Source organism: Protopterus annectens, chromosome 12.part0 (assembly GCF_019279795.1).
Source record: "Protopterus annectens isolate FY-2018-M chromosome 12.part0, PAN1.0, whole genome shotgun sequence".
Taxonomy (NCBI): Eukaryota; Metazoa; Chordata; order Ceratodontiformes; family Protopteridae; genus Protopterus; species Protopterus annectens.
In genome coordinates, this window is record NC_056746.1 from 224,000,731 (window position 1) to 224,017,550 (window position 16,820).

Genomic DNA, 16,820 nt, shown 5'->3' on the forward strand with positions numbered 1-16,820 from the left:
AGCTAACAAAGTGACTGTAAGGAAGTTTTGCAACTCAGTGGCCTTTACAGTGCCCCCAAAATTACTAAGGTTTTACTAAGGCTTTAAAGCTTTCCTCCCAAGAACTGTAAGTGGAATGCTATAAAACTTCCCCGTTTCCCTTTGTAAGTGCATAGTGCTGTCTGATCTGTTTTGTCTCCACCAAACATATATAAAACCTAATTACACTACAGGAAGTGGGGGATGAGAAAACCTTCGGCTTGCAGCAAATACAAGCTAGTTTTTCTTCTCTTGCAAACTTTACAGCCTGGGTTAAGATCTTAACTTGAATCAGCAGCTAAAATGAAACTTTTGCCCATTTAGAAATGATCCTACTTTCTCAGACATAAAAATGCTTTAAATATTTTTCTGTTCCACTAAGCCACTTTGCAGTGATAACTAAAAGCCCAACTAAATATTACCAACAAATCAAAGCTTTGACTTCATATGAAATATTTCAGCCTTTCTTGAAAAAATTCTGTGCACTGACCCATTACCTCCCCCCACCTTTCTTCCCTTCTTCTTTTCTACTTCCTTAAAGAAAGTAACACCACTAAGATTGAAATGGTTACAATATTCTGCTACTTAGCCACAGAATCCCAGCCAACCAACTGCTCTTTACTCCACCAAGATTTAGTAATGTGTTAGTTAGCAGGTAAAATAAACAATAAATAAATCCACAGGGTTATCAAACGTAAGCAATGGGTTTGCGGTCCTGAGCAAAAGAGTTTCCACTTTTTGCCAAACCTTTCTATCCACAATTACCCAATGTATTCATTTAGAATCTGCAAATGGCTGTAAATTCCTTAAGACCTAGATTAACTTTAATGACCCACTCAGCTGAATTATGTAGTATTATTATTTTTATTAATAATTTAATTTTATTTGCTAAGAAATTAACCAGACATGATTTACTTGCATTAAACATAAGTTAGTGAACCAAACATGATTTATGTTGTATTAAGCATACAAACAGGCCCCAACTCACTAGCCTTGCCATGTGATTCTTCACTGACCCCAGCCATCTAATTAATTGCAGGCCACGACTATTGTTTGCTGGATTGCTAAGAAAAACAATTTCAGCTTTTGCTAAAAAGCCTTTTGCATCTCATCCCTAAACCCTAGGCCACACGTAGGCATGTGTGCCTTTGTTTCATGCCTTTAATCCCATAGTAAACCCTACTTGAAGTATTAATTTAAACTTATTCTGTCATTTAAATTTAGTCTGATGCATTCAAGTACATATTTTACCCTCTAGCCTGTTTGTAACCTAATCTCCAGGCATTTCCAAAATATAACTGATTTGAATTACAAGTCATTACATCAAATAGTAACTTAAACAATCTGCCTACATGCTCTTAAACCAGAATGTCTTTAAACATCAACAATAACATAACTAGCCTTTTCTCTGATATAAAATTGTTGTCCCATGTAAATAAAATAGTTTAAGGCAAACTGCCCTTGACTGCCCTCAACTATTTCTGATCCTCTCCAAAGGCTCTGCCTTGTGGCTACTTTCCAGCCTCTGCTCCCAGGCCCTGCCATGTGGCTACCTATGGGCCTGAACTCACAGGCCAGACCCCAGTGGCTACCTGCAGGCCTCATTTTCCAGTCTTTGCCATGTGGCTAACTGCAGGCCTCAGTTCCTAGGCCCTGCCATGTGGCTAATTGCATGCCTCCGTTCCTAGGGCCTGCCATGTGGCTAACTGCAGGCCTCAGCTCACAAGCCCTGCCTTGTGACTAGCTGCAGGCCTCAGCTCACAAGCCCTGCGGCTAGCTGCAGGCCTCAGCTCACAAGCCCTGCCTTTAATATTTTTAATTTAACCATGCTTTAATTCAGTCAGGCCAAACCCTTGGTTAAAACTACTTAAGACCCTTTTGGTCTTCTAATTTCACTTGATACTTTACAGGTACACTCTTAGTTACTAACCTGCTTCTAACACCGAAATACAGGCCTGCAAAACGAACCTCAGTTTTAACACACCAATTTAATTCAACCTTAGCCCCGCTTATCCAGCTGCTTGCATGCCTTTAAGCATGATTTTTAAGCAACCTACACTATTAAGTAAGCAAAATACCTATTGTACAGATAAATGCCACTAAAGCCTGTGATCAAATCAAAAACAAATAAAAAAGGCCCCTACCTTGTTCTTAGAACCTCCACGTAGTTCAAAAACACACCAGTAATCCACAGATAAGCTGATCAAACAAGCTGCCAAGGTAGAGGTTGGAAAGACTGATTTGCTTTGTTCCCAGCCTTTTCAACTCTTCCCCTGGACAGCCCAGCCCACCTTAGCCCTCCTACCTATCTGACCCTTCTTGTTCTTCACCCCCCCCCCCCCCCACTGAAAACTGAGTCTGAGCTGACCTGCCTCAGACAAGTGACGGCTTGCTGCAATTGGCTTGCCAGCTGTTGTTCTTTTTTATTTTCTACACTGCCTCTATCAAAGAGGTATCAGACTGTACCACATATATCATTGTCCAGCCCTGGTATTTCCTGCACAGACTTATGCCATCATTTTTACTTTTTTCCTGTAATGCACCAAACATCATGCTTTTTGACACTGCTCACTTTCTTCTCCAAAGCTGTCATTTTCCCTTGTGTCAAGTGTATAACAACTTTGGATTTAATCTTTTTGCTCCTTTTTAAGCCTTTACTTCTGGTTTAGCCTTCCCAACTGTGTTGTGTAACTGTTTGATCCACTTCTTGCACTTTTCCCATCACCTGTATCATATATTTGACGTCACTTTGATTTCATCATACCCTGAACCCTCCACTCTGTGTGCAGGAAGCTAGGAGAAGAAATGCTGATGTTCAGTGTTGGATAACTGTTGCAGTAACCTGAACTATTAGGGTTATATCCTGCCAAGGATATGACCAACTCAGCAGGTTTACAAAGCTTAGGAGCACCTTCCACACACCCCAACTACCAGGAGCTTCAAATAAAAAGCAGTTAGAAAGCTAAACTCTTCTTGCTACCGAAGTGCACTCCTGTGGGTGCTGTGGTATTGAAGGTTGGCTAGTGATCCTTCAAGGCTGGACAGATAAGTTCCCTTCATGGAAAACCTTACACTATATTTTTCTGATGAAAACTGGTGTTTTTTGTGAAATGTATTTTTAGCTAGGAAACTTGATTTTTTTAAACTCGCATTGCTTCTCAAAGGAAAAATACTTGCAAATGTATCTGTGAACAATCTCTGTACTTTTTCTTTTTTTTTTTTTTGCCTATTTTTGTACTTTTTCATTGACTTTTGCACTATTGGGGTACTGTCAGTGTGTTTTTCTTACCTGAAAAATGTGATGTTAAGTTGTCTATCTTGCCTTCGTTATTGCTGGTTGGGATCGGAGCCGATCCCCGGCTCCGACTCTGCCATCTTCTATAGCTCGAGAGCTGTTTACTGGCTCGAGGCTACCCCTTATCCTATGATGCCTAGCGCTAACTACCCAGATCTCATTTGCCGCTTCAGCTGCAAGGTGTCATTTTTCTGGCTCAGGCTCGTATAAAGTTTCTTTATAGAACTTTTTTACTAGAAATAGTCTTTTTCCTAGGGGTTTTTGTTAATTTTTGTCTTATATTTGTTGTGTTAGCTAGGTGTGTATTTGTAGCTTACCTTCCCTTCCTTTCAGAACTCGTTTAATTTAGAGAGTTCTCCCCCTCCCCCCCTCCTTATTCTTTTCCTGTCAAGTTAGCCATTTAAGTTAGAGGCTTTCCTTCTACCTTCTTTATAGGCTAGCCATTTGAGTTAGAGGCTTGTCCTATCAAAAAAAAAAAAAAAAAAAAAAAAACTTTAGCTTTTAGTCTGTAGTATACTGTGTTTTTCTGTAGACTGTATTTTGATTGGTTAGCTATTGTTGTATTTTTTGTTACAGGATGTCCAAAGAATCCAAGTTGTCTGGGTTCAAGAAGTGTGACTCATGCTGTCAGAAAATGTCTCTGACATGGGCACACTTCTTGCGTCTGTTGCTTAGGCGCTGTGCACCTGCAGGACTCTTGTTCTATCTGCCATGCATTTAGTCCAAGAGTTCTGCAGGAGCATAAGAATAAGCTTATTCTTAGGGGCCTTTTAAAGCCCCCAGGATTCACTGGCCAAGACTCAGCCTGTGAAATCCCCTAAATCTACCAAATCGTCGGCTCCAAGTTCGGAGCCATCTTTGGTTCAGACTCTACCTGGTACTTTGGTTCAGGCTGGAACCAATAAGACTATCTCCCCATCGGCTCCATCAGAAACTTCGGAGCCTTCGCAGAGCCACAGGAGGCTGAGGTCCCCTTCTCTGGAATCAATACTTTCGGCTCCTTGGTCTCCCCTGCTTCAGAGCAAGCGCAGTCACAGATTTTCTCACTTCTCTCGATCCTCTAGGCTCTCGGATCACGATGTGGAGAGAGTGGTCAGTAGGTTGCTAAAGTTGCAGGCACTTGCCAAGATGTTGTCCAGCCCTCCTCAACAGGTGTTGGCTCCGTCCACTTCTATCCATGTTCCTCCTCCGACTCCATTGAGCTTAGAGCCGGAGTTCGTTGGGGTTCGAGTAGTGGAACTGTCGGCTCCGATAACTCTATCTCCTTCTGTTCCATCGTCGGCTCCGATTCCCTCGATGGTGCCGTCCGTCGAGAGAACTGGGTGCTGGGGCTCCCTCGTCGGCTCCGAGGGGGCGAGTGGCATCAGACCCTTGTCCGACCCCGTTCTCCCTCTCGGAGCTTCGGCGCAGTTGAGCTCGGCTCCTACATCGGCCTCGGAACAGTCTCCCTTGGTGCGGAGAAAGATTACGATTTCCTCGGAACAGGAGCTTTCTCTGCATCGTGGCATGGATACCTTCCATGTCATGAGGAGTGTGCTGGCCACTGAGTCAGCTCCACTATCGGCCCCATCGGCTCCATCCCCTGTAGTGTCTGTGCCAACCTCTTCTCCTCCTCCAGACCCCAAGCGTGGGGAACCAGCACTCCAGGGCACCCCATTAGGTGTTTCTTCCTCTTCCGAGGCCTCCCCTGATCATTCAGAGGAGCCCCCTCGTAAGAAGAAGTGCAAGAGGAAGCACATTGACTCTCCTGAGTCTGTCACTTCTGATACAGACTTAGATGATTCGGTAGGGTCCCCGAGATCCCCCTCTGAAGATGTTTCCTTTTCGGACATCCTCGAAATGCTTAAGCAGAGGGGGAACTGGAATCCCCTAGCCCCTACCGAGGATGAGTTTTTATTCTTGGATGCGTTTGGTTCCCGACCTTCCACCTCCTGGGTTTTTCCGCCTTTCGATCCACTTATGTCCGTGGTGGCTCGAAAGGCTTGGTCAGCCCTGGATACAGTGGAACCAACTCCGAGGAGACCTAGCAAGTTCATCACAGCACCCCATGATAAGCAGTTCCTTACCAAAGGTGTTCCTGTTGATGCCATGGTGGTAGCAGCAGCCATCAAAAAAGAGCAGAAACTTCTTCGTCTGTCCATCCTCCTAACAAGGAGTCTAGGACGATGGACAGATACGGGAAGCGAATGTTTGCTTCAGCGACCTTTCCTATGAGGTCACTGAACTACTTATGCCATTTTACCCGGATTCAGAGGGATCTCCTTAAAGAGCTCGGAGATACCCTTCAAGATCCATCAGCTGAGGGGACTCAAGTTAAAGTGGCTTCCCAGCTGGCGACCCTTAATTCTGTAGTCAACTCCTCCATGAGGCTCATTTCCTATGCAGCCGATGGTGCGAGTAAAGCCACAGGTACAGATGTGGCCCTTAGGAGACATGCATGGATGCGGCTGTGTAACTTTGCAGAACCCTTTAGAGCATCATTCACCAACACCCTCTTTGATGATTCCTTTCTTTTTGGAGCACAGGTGAAAGACACTTTGACTAGGTGTGAGCAAGAAGGCAAGACTTTCTCTGCAGTGGGAGTCATTTTTTCCGCTCCTTCCAGACCATACCCCAAGGGTCAGAAGAGTGGTAAAATGTGGTTCCGAAAATCCCAGGGAGCCTCGCCTGACACATGTAGCGATTTTTCCTGCAGGGGCAGTGGGGGAAACAACAACAACAGACGCCGCCCTCGTGGCAGAGGGGGGGGGCGCAGAATCAGGGCAACAGAGAATCCTTCTCTGAGAAGCCCTTTCAGCATCCCTGAAGGGTTGCCCGGCTGCCCGCCTCTGGAGGCAGTCGGGGGAAGACTTTCACTGTACCCAAAAGCGTGGCAAAATTTAACACAAGACAAATGGGTACGGTCATTTATATCCGGAGGTTACAAAATTCCCTTCTCTCAACCCCCCTTAACGTCGAGCAAATCCCTTCCAGATGTTCCACCCACTCTGAGGGACCAAGTAGTCATAGAAGTTTCAAAACTGCTAGAAAAAAAGAGTCATCCAGGAAGTCCCAGCAGACCAACACGGATTCGGAACATACTCAAGGTTCTTTTTGGTACCAAAAAAGACAGGGGACTGGAGACCGAGTCTGGATCTCAGCAGACTAAACAAGTCTGTTCAACGAACAAAGTTTCGGATGGTCACGCTACAGTCCATTCTACCCTTTCTGGATCAGGACAGTTGGATGTGCTCCATAGATCTTCAGGATGCGTACTACCACATCAAATTGGACAGGCGCTCCAGGAGATTCCTTTGCTTCTGGCTGGGAGCCAGTCATTACCATTTCAGAGCTCTGCCCTTTGGTCTCACCACAGCCCCCAGAGTGTTCACCAAATGTATGGCAGTGGTCATGGCTCACCTGAGACGTCGAGGATTCCAGGTGTTTCCATATGTAGATGACTGGCTCCTCACTGCTACTACCAGGCATCAACTTCTGCAAGCCAGGGAATACACAATCACAATCTGCTCCCAGCTAGGCATTACAGTAAACTTTGAAAAATCTGCCTTGTTGCCCTGTCAATCTATCACCTATATAGGAGCAGACTTAGACACAAGGAACATGTCCGCAAGGCTACCGCCAGAAAGGGTGTCTACAATTTGCCAGCAAGTACAAATTCTAATGCAGAGCAAAAGGATCCAAGTCGGATTCGTCCTTCAAACTCTGGGTTCCATGGTAGCGGCAATTCTTCTAATCCCACTGGCCCGCTTTCACATGAGGATCCTTCAGTGGCTTCTGTTCACACAGTGGTCTTTCCAACAGCTGCCCATGTCTCACATAATCATGATTACAGAAGCATGCAAAAGACACCTTTCCTGGTGGATGGTCTCCCCACTAGTGACTCAGGGCAGACCCTTCATTCAGCCCCCTCCAGTTGTCACAGTGACCACAGATGCCTCCCTGATAGGGTGGGGGGGCATTATCAGGGCAGGACAGTCCAAGGCACTTGGCAGCCTCACGAGTACCATCTGCATATAAACGTCCTAGAAATGAGAGCCGTGCTCCTAGCGTTGCAAGCTCTTCAGGACTCTCTCCCTTCTGGGACCATTGCAATTCAAACGGACAACATGTCAGTGGTGTGGTACATTAACAAGCAGGGCGGAACCAGGTCCTACCCCCTATGTCGAGAAGCACTCAGACTCTGGCAGTGGGCGATTTCCTCCCAACGTTTTCTGATTGTGACGCACATCCCTGGGAGATCCAACGTCATAGCGGACAGGCAAAGCAGAGCTATTCTCATGCCTCACGAGTGGTCTCTGAATCAAGTATTTGCAGATCTGATCTTCCGCAAATGGGGACAGCCTTGCTGCGATCTTTTTGCCACCCCCTTCAGCAGCAAATTCAGCAACTACTTCTCCCTTCTTCCACTTCCAGGTCACACTCCCAGAGACGCTGTAGTCCACAATTGGCCTCAGGGCCTTCTTTATGCCTTCCCTCCATTTCCCCTGATACCAAAACTCATACAGAAAGCAATATCGTTGGGTTGCAAAATGATCCTCATTGCCCCCTACGGCCTCAACAGATATGGTTTCCGTTCCTGCACCATTACCTTCTCGAACAGCCCTGGACTCTGGATCCGATTCCAGACCTACTGATTCATCAGTCAGGCGGGCTGCATCAATCCCTCCAAACACTCCAGCTCACAGTTTGCTTGCTCCACTTCCAACCTTAGCCAGGCTTCCCAGCATTTCCCCGGCCATGCGTGAGATTATTGTCTCCTCTCACAAGTCCACAACTAGAAAAATTTATGCTAGCAAATGGAAACGTTTTTCTTGTTGGTTCTGCCCTGGGAAAAAGCTTTTCTTCCTCTAGTCAAAGTAGAGATGCACCAAGAAGTCTTCCTGAACTTTGCCACTCAATCTCTAGTATCTACAGTGGAATTTCTTAGGATTATGGGGCACATGGCTTCTATGACTCTCACAGTTTCCTTAGCCAGATTTCAAGTGGAAAATTCAGTGGTACTTCAGGTCAGTCTGGACTCTATAGCAACACCCCATCTCTTTTCAAATTCCAGTTTTGGGCTTTATAAGAAGGGAGGTTCTGTGGATGGTGGAACAGTGGTCTCAGTCTGTCCCCCCTTCATCCTTCCACCTACTCTTCAGTCTGTCATAGCAGATGCTTCAGACTGTGTGTAGGGGCAGTGTACCGCATCACTGTGGTGTAGTATGTGATTACTAGCAGGAGGCCTGGAGTCCAAATATGGTTCAGAGATTTGAGGGCATTTATAGAGTAGTCATTTCTTTGACATTTATGCATTTTGACTTGACTTGCTTGTTCCAGAAGCCCTGTACTTAGTCCATTCAAACAAACCACTGGATTTTTCTCACGTGAAGTCTGGCCAGGGGACTCATGATAATAGTGGAGGCCATAAAACCTAAAATTCTAAAATATTCCCAGGTATTCCCTGGCAGATGCCAGAGTCTGGTTTAAAAGTATCAGAAATTGTTTGTTGTAATTCTTAATTTTGTTCTGTGGGAGAATAGACATTATTAAGTGTTGATTCTAGGAGACATGCCAGAAACACTACTTTGTGAGATGAAATGAAAGAAGATTTCTCTCTCTCTCTCTCTCTGTATATATATATATATATATATATATATATATATATATATATATATTTATTCACCTGAAATCCCAGGCTAAGAAATAGTTTCATTAACAAAGACAGAGATTCTTGACGATCTATGAAGGAATCTGCCAAACTTGTCTAAATAAAGAAAAGTGTGAATGCCATGCAACGTACAGTGGCTGTTACAGGAGCCAGACTCTTTATAAACAGTCTTGGAGCTGTAAGTAAACCAAAGGCAAAGTAGCAAAATGAAAATGAAACCCATACACAGAAAAGGGCAAAAGTACCTGAAGTTGCTGCAGTTGGAAATGTGATGGTAAGCATCTTTTAAATCCAATGTTGCTAGAAAACTGGAAGAAAGAGTAAGGGTTAACAGAGATTGTAAAGAAATCATTTTGAATTTTGGAAAGATGACGTGAATGTTCAGAAAACGCTGACCACAGGTCTTTAGCTTCCTTCTCTCTCATTGGCAGTAGAAAATCTTATTGAATGATACCCTTTCCCCTATGATGTGGGGAAACAGATTCTGTTATCCCCTGAAACAGCATCTGATCCAGAACAGGAGGGCACTGGGCACTTTGGGAGGATGTGGAGGGATTTTCTGGGAATGAGAAGGGAGCCCCAGTGCCATTTGTAATCTTTTTCATTGCTTCTCAGTTCCCAAGTGTCTGAACTTATCAAGTGTCATAGAGGTAAGTGAACACCTAGATTCTGGGAATGCTTTACGGAGTTCTCAGGGTGGGGAGGGGCATATAGCCAGTCTAACATTTTAAGTTGTCTTTGGTTATGGGAGGATCTTCCTTTCTTTTTTGAACTTTCTTACCACTCTTTGTTGAAATTTGATTTACATGAGCTGTGTTGGGAGCACTACTACTGCTTTCTGAAAGAAGAACCCAAACTGGAATAAAAGTTTGTTTTTTTTAGGACAGTAAGGTTGAATAATCTGAGTAATCCTGTGAAGTAACTTTTCCCTTTCATCAAAAGGATGAAGGAGAAGGACTAAACTTCTTTTATCCAGGCGAACATTTCAAATTTGAGTTTTAACACCCTCTGGTAAATTTTGAGTCTGTAAACAAACAAATATTATGACGACAGAGCCAGTGGCAGCAGCTGTGGATACAACATCCACAGTGTTGTAAGTACATTTCAAGAAATGTTAATTACCCAAGATACTTCAGAACACACAAAAGCTTCAGTATCTGAAGACAGATGCTCAGCAATTACTTTTCTTAAATTATTTTAAGAAGCCAGCAAAAACTTAAGACATGCATGCCTGACAGTTTACAGTTCTGAAATCCAAAGTGGAAGAAGAAAAAAAAATATTAACTTTATCCAAAACCTTTCCCAGTTTGTCAGAAGGCTTAAGGCTAGCTGCTGACAGAAGTTTGATAGACTCTTAGCTGACAAGGAAATTATTGCAGGATCTGCCATACTGTAGTAAAAAAAAACGAAACTTGTGACTTGGCCACTTTATACAGCTTATCAGACTTTTTTGGAGTCGAGGGATGACTGTCAGGGGAAAGTACAAGCTGCCAAAAAGGCATCCTGTAATGCTGGCAGTACAGAAATAAAAACTACCAGTTAAGGAAACTTTACCTGAAGTAAATCATAATATCTTTGTTGAGATTCAGACATGTATTTTTGTTCCCATTGAAAATATTCTGTTTTGGCAGTTGTTGTTTGTCTTTTGGCATTTTCCCGGTAAGGGGGTCGCACTGCTGAACTCCGGTACGCTAATGATTGGCAGTAGATTTTTACGAAACGCCGAGGTGCCAGCTCAACGCCCAACCTTCAACGAAGGCTTGCCCATTTACGCACGCATGTCTTTCGAATGCTACCCAACCATGAGGAGGACATACAAACTCCACACAGAAGGCACTCCCAACCAAGCAGAGAATCGAACGGGAGAACCTCTTCCTGTGAGGTAACAACGCTGCCGCTGTACCACCGCGGAATCCAGTAATATTAGAAAAATATCATTCTTTAGGAGGGGAGTCTGAGGAAAATCTCTGTACAAAATCAGAATCCTCACCTTGTGGTAAGGGAGTATGAGAAAAACTGTCTCAGTCTCATTCCTGTTCATTATACTGGGAGTTGGAATCCAATAGGGAAGAAATAGTTTAACTCTCCTGAGAGGAGGACCACCATCATTTAGTGACTGCAATGTTCTCAACAACCCTTACGCTAAATTGAGCTAGTTAACTGCTTCAGGAAAATAAATTTGTCTAGATTTGTGTTTTCTCTTCATACAAGACCCCCCCCCCCAGGGGAAGCACGGCTCAACAGACGGTCCCTACCCTGAGAAAGAGGCTCCTCAATGTGGTCAAGTGAAGTAGCTTCACCCAGAGCTTCCCCAAAGCATGCAAGGATGGTTGTCCCTTATCATGAAAAGGCAGCTCTACAGCTGTAGAGGACTTTTGTGAGTTGTTCCATGGTTGTATCCTGAGGAGCAACACCACAGTGCCCAGGAAAAACAGATAAACAGTCTGAGCAACAACAGATGGCCACATTAGAGTCATCCATCAGTGGCTGAGGCACAGGGGAAGCTCAAATGAAGACTGTTGACTTCTTAATAACTTTTTTTTGTTGTGGATCGGGGAGGGATTGCAAGACTTAGTGGGATCCCGGTCTATATCCCAGTTATAAAAGGAGTTTCATGTATGGATAGCAGAGCCTGGAAGAGTTAGTAGTACCTTTTCACAAAGAAGTAATTTTTGAAGTACATTTTTTAATGACTAGTTTGATTGTTTTATCCAAAAACACAATTTTACAAAGGAATTCCCCCAGATAAGCTAGTTATTAAAATGTTGAGCTGAAGAAAAAGCTTGGTCTGACAAGTAGTCAAAAATGGCAGAAATGCCCTAACATCATAATAATAATGTATAGAGCACATCACATTTTTCTTGATATTACAGATTTGAAGGCAGTCCCCAATGGGAAGCTCATCTGCCCAGCTTTGATGAAGTGCTAGCCGACCATCACTCACCCAAAGCCCTTGAAGAAACACACATTTTGTCAATAAGAAAGTTCTGAAGTTTTTTGCACCCTAGTCGCTGTTTTTATACTGCTTATCTTGCACATGGCAGTGGCTAAGGTATGTGAAAGTTGCCCTAAAGCTTTGGAAGCTAGACAGCTAGTCTGATCCCTCGACAGAATGTCCCATATAGCTTAGGCTACTGCTGCAGTGATCTAATGATGAACATCCATCAGATTTTGCTGAATTTTGCTTTGCATTTTATGACCAAGGCAAAACTAAGTGCAACATTTAGATAACTTTAGATATTAACAGAATAAGAACATGTGAATATACATTTTCTGATGAAAAAAAGCACTGTAACTCTAATTAGTGTTGTTACAGAAAAGTAGCATGTAACAGTAATTCTGAATATAAAACTAAAATATAGGACAGAGGTTATCAGTGAGAAAGAAAATAGAGATGAGGTTGGTTTCATTTCATACAGTAAGTCATGCCTTCTCATTTATATTATTGTTAAAATTTTCTTTTATCATGGCACATAATTTAATAAGTTTATTTGTGTATTGGCTTTTTTTTTGTCTTTGTTAATTTGCGTACATACAGTGTGCTTTAAAGCTGCCAGCACTGTTAGAGCATCTTTGTGAATGAAAGTATTGCACTTGCTCATGTGGACAAGCTAGGGCTTTAGTTGATTGTAAATGGGAGTGTCGTCAGAACTAATCAGTTGTCATCATATTACAATTTGACATGATTGACAGAAATGCTTATTTCCCCTGACATCATAAATAAATCAGCATTGTAAGGAGTACTTACTGTATTAACATCAGAAATTAATACTGATTAAGTACATTTACTCATTTTATTGAATTAAAGTTGCTTTTTTCATTATTTGTATTATACCGCCTTATATAAGACAGTCAGTTTTTCTACTCTTCTCTCTCTGAATGATACAAAAATGTAATAATAATGCAAAAGTATAAAGAGCTAGTTTAGTGGAGTAAACCCCCACATGAAATACTTAATTCAGTTATACACCCCCACATACCTCTCAACTGTCTCTAACTTTGACTCAAATTTTAGCTCTCTCTCTCTCTAAATCCCACCCAAAACTGGTAACTTTTGGAGAAAAAGTGGTGATTTATACTTAATAAGTAACAACACTAATTAGAGTTACAGTGCTCTTTTTCATCAGAAAATGTATATTCACATTTTCTTATTTTGTTAATATCTAAAGTTAATATCACTAATGTTTTAAAAGTGTCCTTGATTATTTCTGGATTTGTCCCTGATTGGGTGAGAGCTAGCCCCCCCCCCCCCCCCCCCCACACACACACACACACTTAATACAAACTACAAAGACTGAGCTTGGTTATTTTTCACTTCACCTGTGCTCATCTGCTTAGTTTTCTCCCAGTGCTAGGTGTTTACAGGACTTTTATTTAGAGGCTGATATGGGATGAATGTAGTGTTTCCATCGTTGTAATAATTACCATAGAAGTGTTGTCTGAGTAAGTAAAAATGGTTTAGAACTCACTTTTAAAATGTAAATATTTCATTAGCATAATTCATTGTTTAAAATTTTCAATTTGCTTATAATGGCAGCAATCATTATTTAAATATTAATGGGAAATGCTTCAGCAAACCTCATGAATATTCCTTACTTATGCATCAATGTGTTTAAGGAGCAGTACAAAATGTTAGTAGAGGCAGGGTTTGCCACTGCAAATCCCAGGGGTGCTTTAAACACGTTGCTTCCAAGCAAGCACAAAAGACTTGTTATACATTTACACTAGAACCAAGAAATTAATCATTTGCCATGGCATATTATTAAGTCTTCTAAAGATGTTCTGCATATTCCAAAATAAATCCTGCCGGGCTCTGAAACATGGAAATCAGCTTAGTGCTTGCTTTTTCTTTTAAGTATTCTGAGTAAGACTCGTACTGTGTCCTGATTACAGAAAGCTGGATGATATTAACCTTATACCTGTTGTATTTAGTAAGCTGGTTAAGTCTGCATAGGTACTGTTGGGGGCTTTGCTCCCAGAACACAACTAGTAAAATAGTTTTTCCATTGCTGTTTACAGTGTACAAGCAGTATAGACCTCAGCAAATCTTCAAGCATTTAGGTTTGTGAGTTCAGTACTGCATACGTTGTGAAGAATGTATAAGAACGTATTGGTGTTAGTTTAGTAAAATATTAGAGCAAAATTGCAAATGTTTGTCATTCATACAGTTGTAAAACAACTGGTTAAGAACTAGGCTTTTAAGTACCTTTGTACTGTGTACTCAGACATTTTTGATAGACAGCAAGTTGGTCCCATGTGACATTTTGACAGACTGTTTTAGCATCATTTGTATATATAATAACTTAAATGTACTACAGCAAGTTGAATTCATAACCATGTGTAAGACTAGCTGCTCAGTGCTTAATTAACTTCAAAGTAATGTGTGTATATGTAATATTTTAAAAGCTCCTAAGTATATTATTCCTAAATGGAAGAATCACGCAAAAGTGACCTGCAGGAGCAGTGTGTGATCAGACAGGTGAGCAGGTGGTATGTATAGGTAGAGCAGTCTGTGAGCTGATGAAATGACCAGCGATACAGGAGCTACTCATTGAAAGAGAGTGACCTACATGTTAGCCATTTTCAAGGTGGAGATAAATGCCTGTGTCATTGTTAGTTGTCTACCTAGTGTTAACACAGTGTCGTCTTTTGTATATTGCAGGTTCTTTTGCGGGTCAAAGAATCAGAAATTCAGTATCTTAAGCAAGAAATAAGCTCTTTGAAAGATGAACTGCAGACATCCTTAAGGGTATGCAACAATACAGTTTCTTTGGATACTTATTTTATAGATGTGTAAAGGATTTTTGAGTTGCTTTCCTCCACCTTCAAATATGTGTTGTAGTCAAAGCTGAGAGGCTGCTATTTCACTGTTATTTATATTCTTTTTCATGGCCCCAGTAAGTGCTGACCACAAAACATTTGCTATTTATCATTTGTTACTGATAAACAGAGTGGGAACAATCTGTCTTGTGGCTGTTATTCAGAGAGCTTTGAGAGGTATTCAGTGTCTTCACTGGCATCCCAGCAGTGAAGGTGTGTGTTGAGCCATAACCCTATCCCTGTATGTGGGGCACTTGTTACCTGTGGTACCTTTGCAACCACTGCGCTGTGTATGCACGTGCCTCTGCAGTAAGTGACCATACACTGCCCTGGTAGCTACATGTCTGCCCCTGAATCACTCTTGCATTGCTGCTCCTCCTCTGAGATGTTGTGGCAGTGGATAACCCCTTACTCCCCCCTTCCAGGATAGGCACTCCTTTTCCTTCCCATGCCGTCTGCAGCAAGCTGCTAAGGCACTACTCAAACTCAGGTCATCTGTGTCATAGTTGATATTTTATCCCTGTGTGCCAACAAGGCTGGCACCAAGTTACCACCCTTTAATCAATATGCTGTTTTTTTTCCCACAATCTTTCAGTTTGTAGAAAGCACAATTTATAAGTCAACCGTTTCAGCCATTAAAACTAAAAGCAGTCTTTAGGAGTGGTCATAACAGAGCAAAACTTTTTCTAAATTCCTAACCCCAAATTGATATATTGAAGCTGAGGTACAGTTCATTGCGTGGTAACGTGAAAGGATTTTGTCATCCACAAAAATCTTATTTGCATAACTCTTTTAAATGGACTTTTGAATTTCTGGTTATGTTTGAAAGTGCTTACTCACGAGTCATTAGAAAAAAATATGTGTGAATACTTTATTTACTACTTCATCTCATGTGCTGATTAAAAAGATGGGGGGAGCCAGACATGTGGTAGATAAAACTAGTGAATCCAATGCTCATCACTTTGTTGTGATGGGCTTGTTTCTATATCCCGTTGAGGCTCAGACCTATGTTGTCTCGTACTTATGCTACATGGTAGGGTGTTCTGTGGCAAACAGGTTTGAGATGATAGGCCCAACAGAATAATCCATAATTCTTTATGAAGCCCCTGCCCAGGTTAGTTCAGCTTAAATCTTAGAAAATCATGCATGAATTACAGTTACCAAAAGCTGGCTTGGGAACCAGGCCAGAAAGTGGTGCCCTTGGTGAGCACTGCTTCAAAGAAGTCTGTCAGATTTAGGAGACATGATCTGCCTTTTACAAACACAAACTGGGCAGGGTCCTGAGTTTGGAGATTACCAGTGTCATTGTTTATAAGTTCCATGATGATACGTTCCATAGCCTTGCAGACCAGGCTCGTTAGGCTAATGGGGCAGTAGTTTCCGGGCTCTGTGGTGGCTCCCCCTTTGTGGAGTGGGATAACTGTTGCTGTGCGCCATTCAGTGGGCACATAGCCTGAGGTGAGGCTATGATTGAACATGGTACTTAGGTGGGGTGCCAGTTCGTTCTGTAGTTCATGTAGAACACAGCCTGGGATGTCATCAGGTCCCATGGATGCTGTGTTCTTGGCTTTGGATAGTGTGTGTTTTACCTGTGCAGCCGTGATTACAGGAACTTTGCATTCTTCTGGTATAGAGATGGGCCCTTTAGGAGATGACAGGGGGGTAAAGTTAGCACTGACCCTATCTGCCAGGATATTGGCAATATCAGTTGGTTCTGTATATTTAGTGCCATTGTGCTGTAACTCAGAGCAGATCCGAGTGTTGCCATTGAGATTCTTGACATAGCTATAGAATGCTTTGTGGTTGTCTTTAGAGTCAGTGGCGATTTGTTTTCATAACTAGCTTTGGAGGATTTTATGAGGGATCTCAGCTTCTTACTGAGGGTGACCAGGGACTCCAATCATGGGATTTTACTCTTTTTTGCAACAGTTTCTTTCTTCTGTTGTAGAGTTTGTTTATGACAGGGGACCACCAGATTGGCTTCCTTTTTTTGGAGGATAGAATCTTGGTTCTGTTAGGGATTGCACGATCCATGCA

The 16,820-nt window shown here is 42.4% G+C and overlaps 1 protein-coding gene across 9 annotated transcripts in view; it reads left to right on the forward strand.

The window, feature by feature from the left end:
* The window catches only part of LOC122816469 (myosin phosphatase Rho interacting protein), a 3,136,467-nt gene that overhangs the window by 2,939,966 nt on the left and 179,681 nt on the right, over positions 1-16,820 (forward strand). For all 9 annotated transcript variants that reach the window (XM_044089284.1, XM_044089283.1, XM_044089288.1 and 6 more), the window contains one exon: positions 14,626-14,712. In XM_044089284.1, the coding sequence (XP_043945219.1) occupies positions 14,626-14,712 (87 nt within the window). The remainder of the gene's footprint in view (positions 1-14,625; positions 14,713-16,820) is intronic.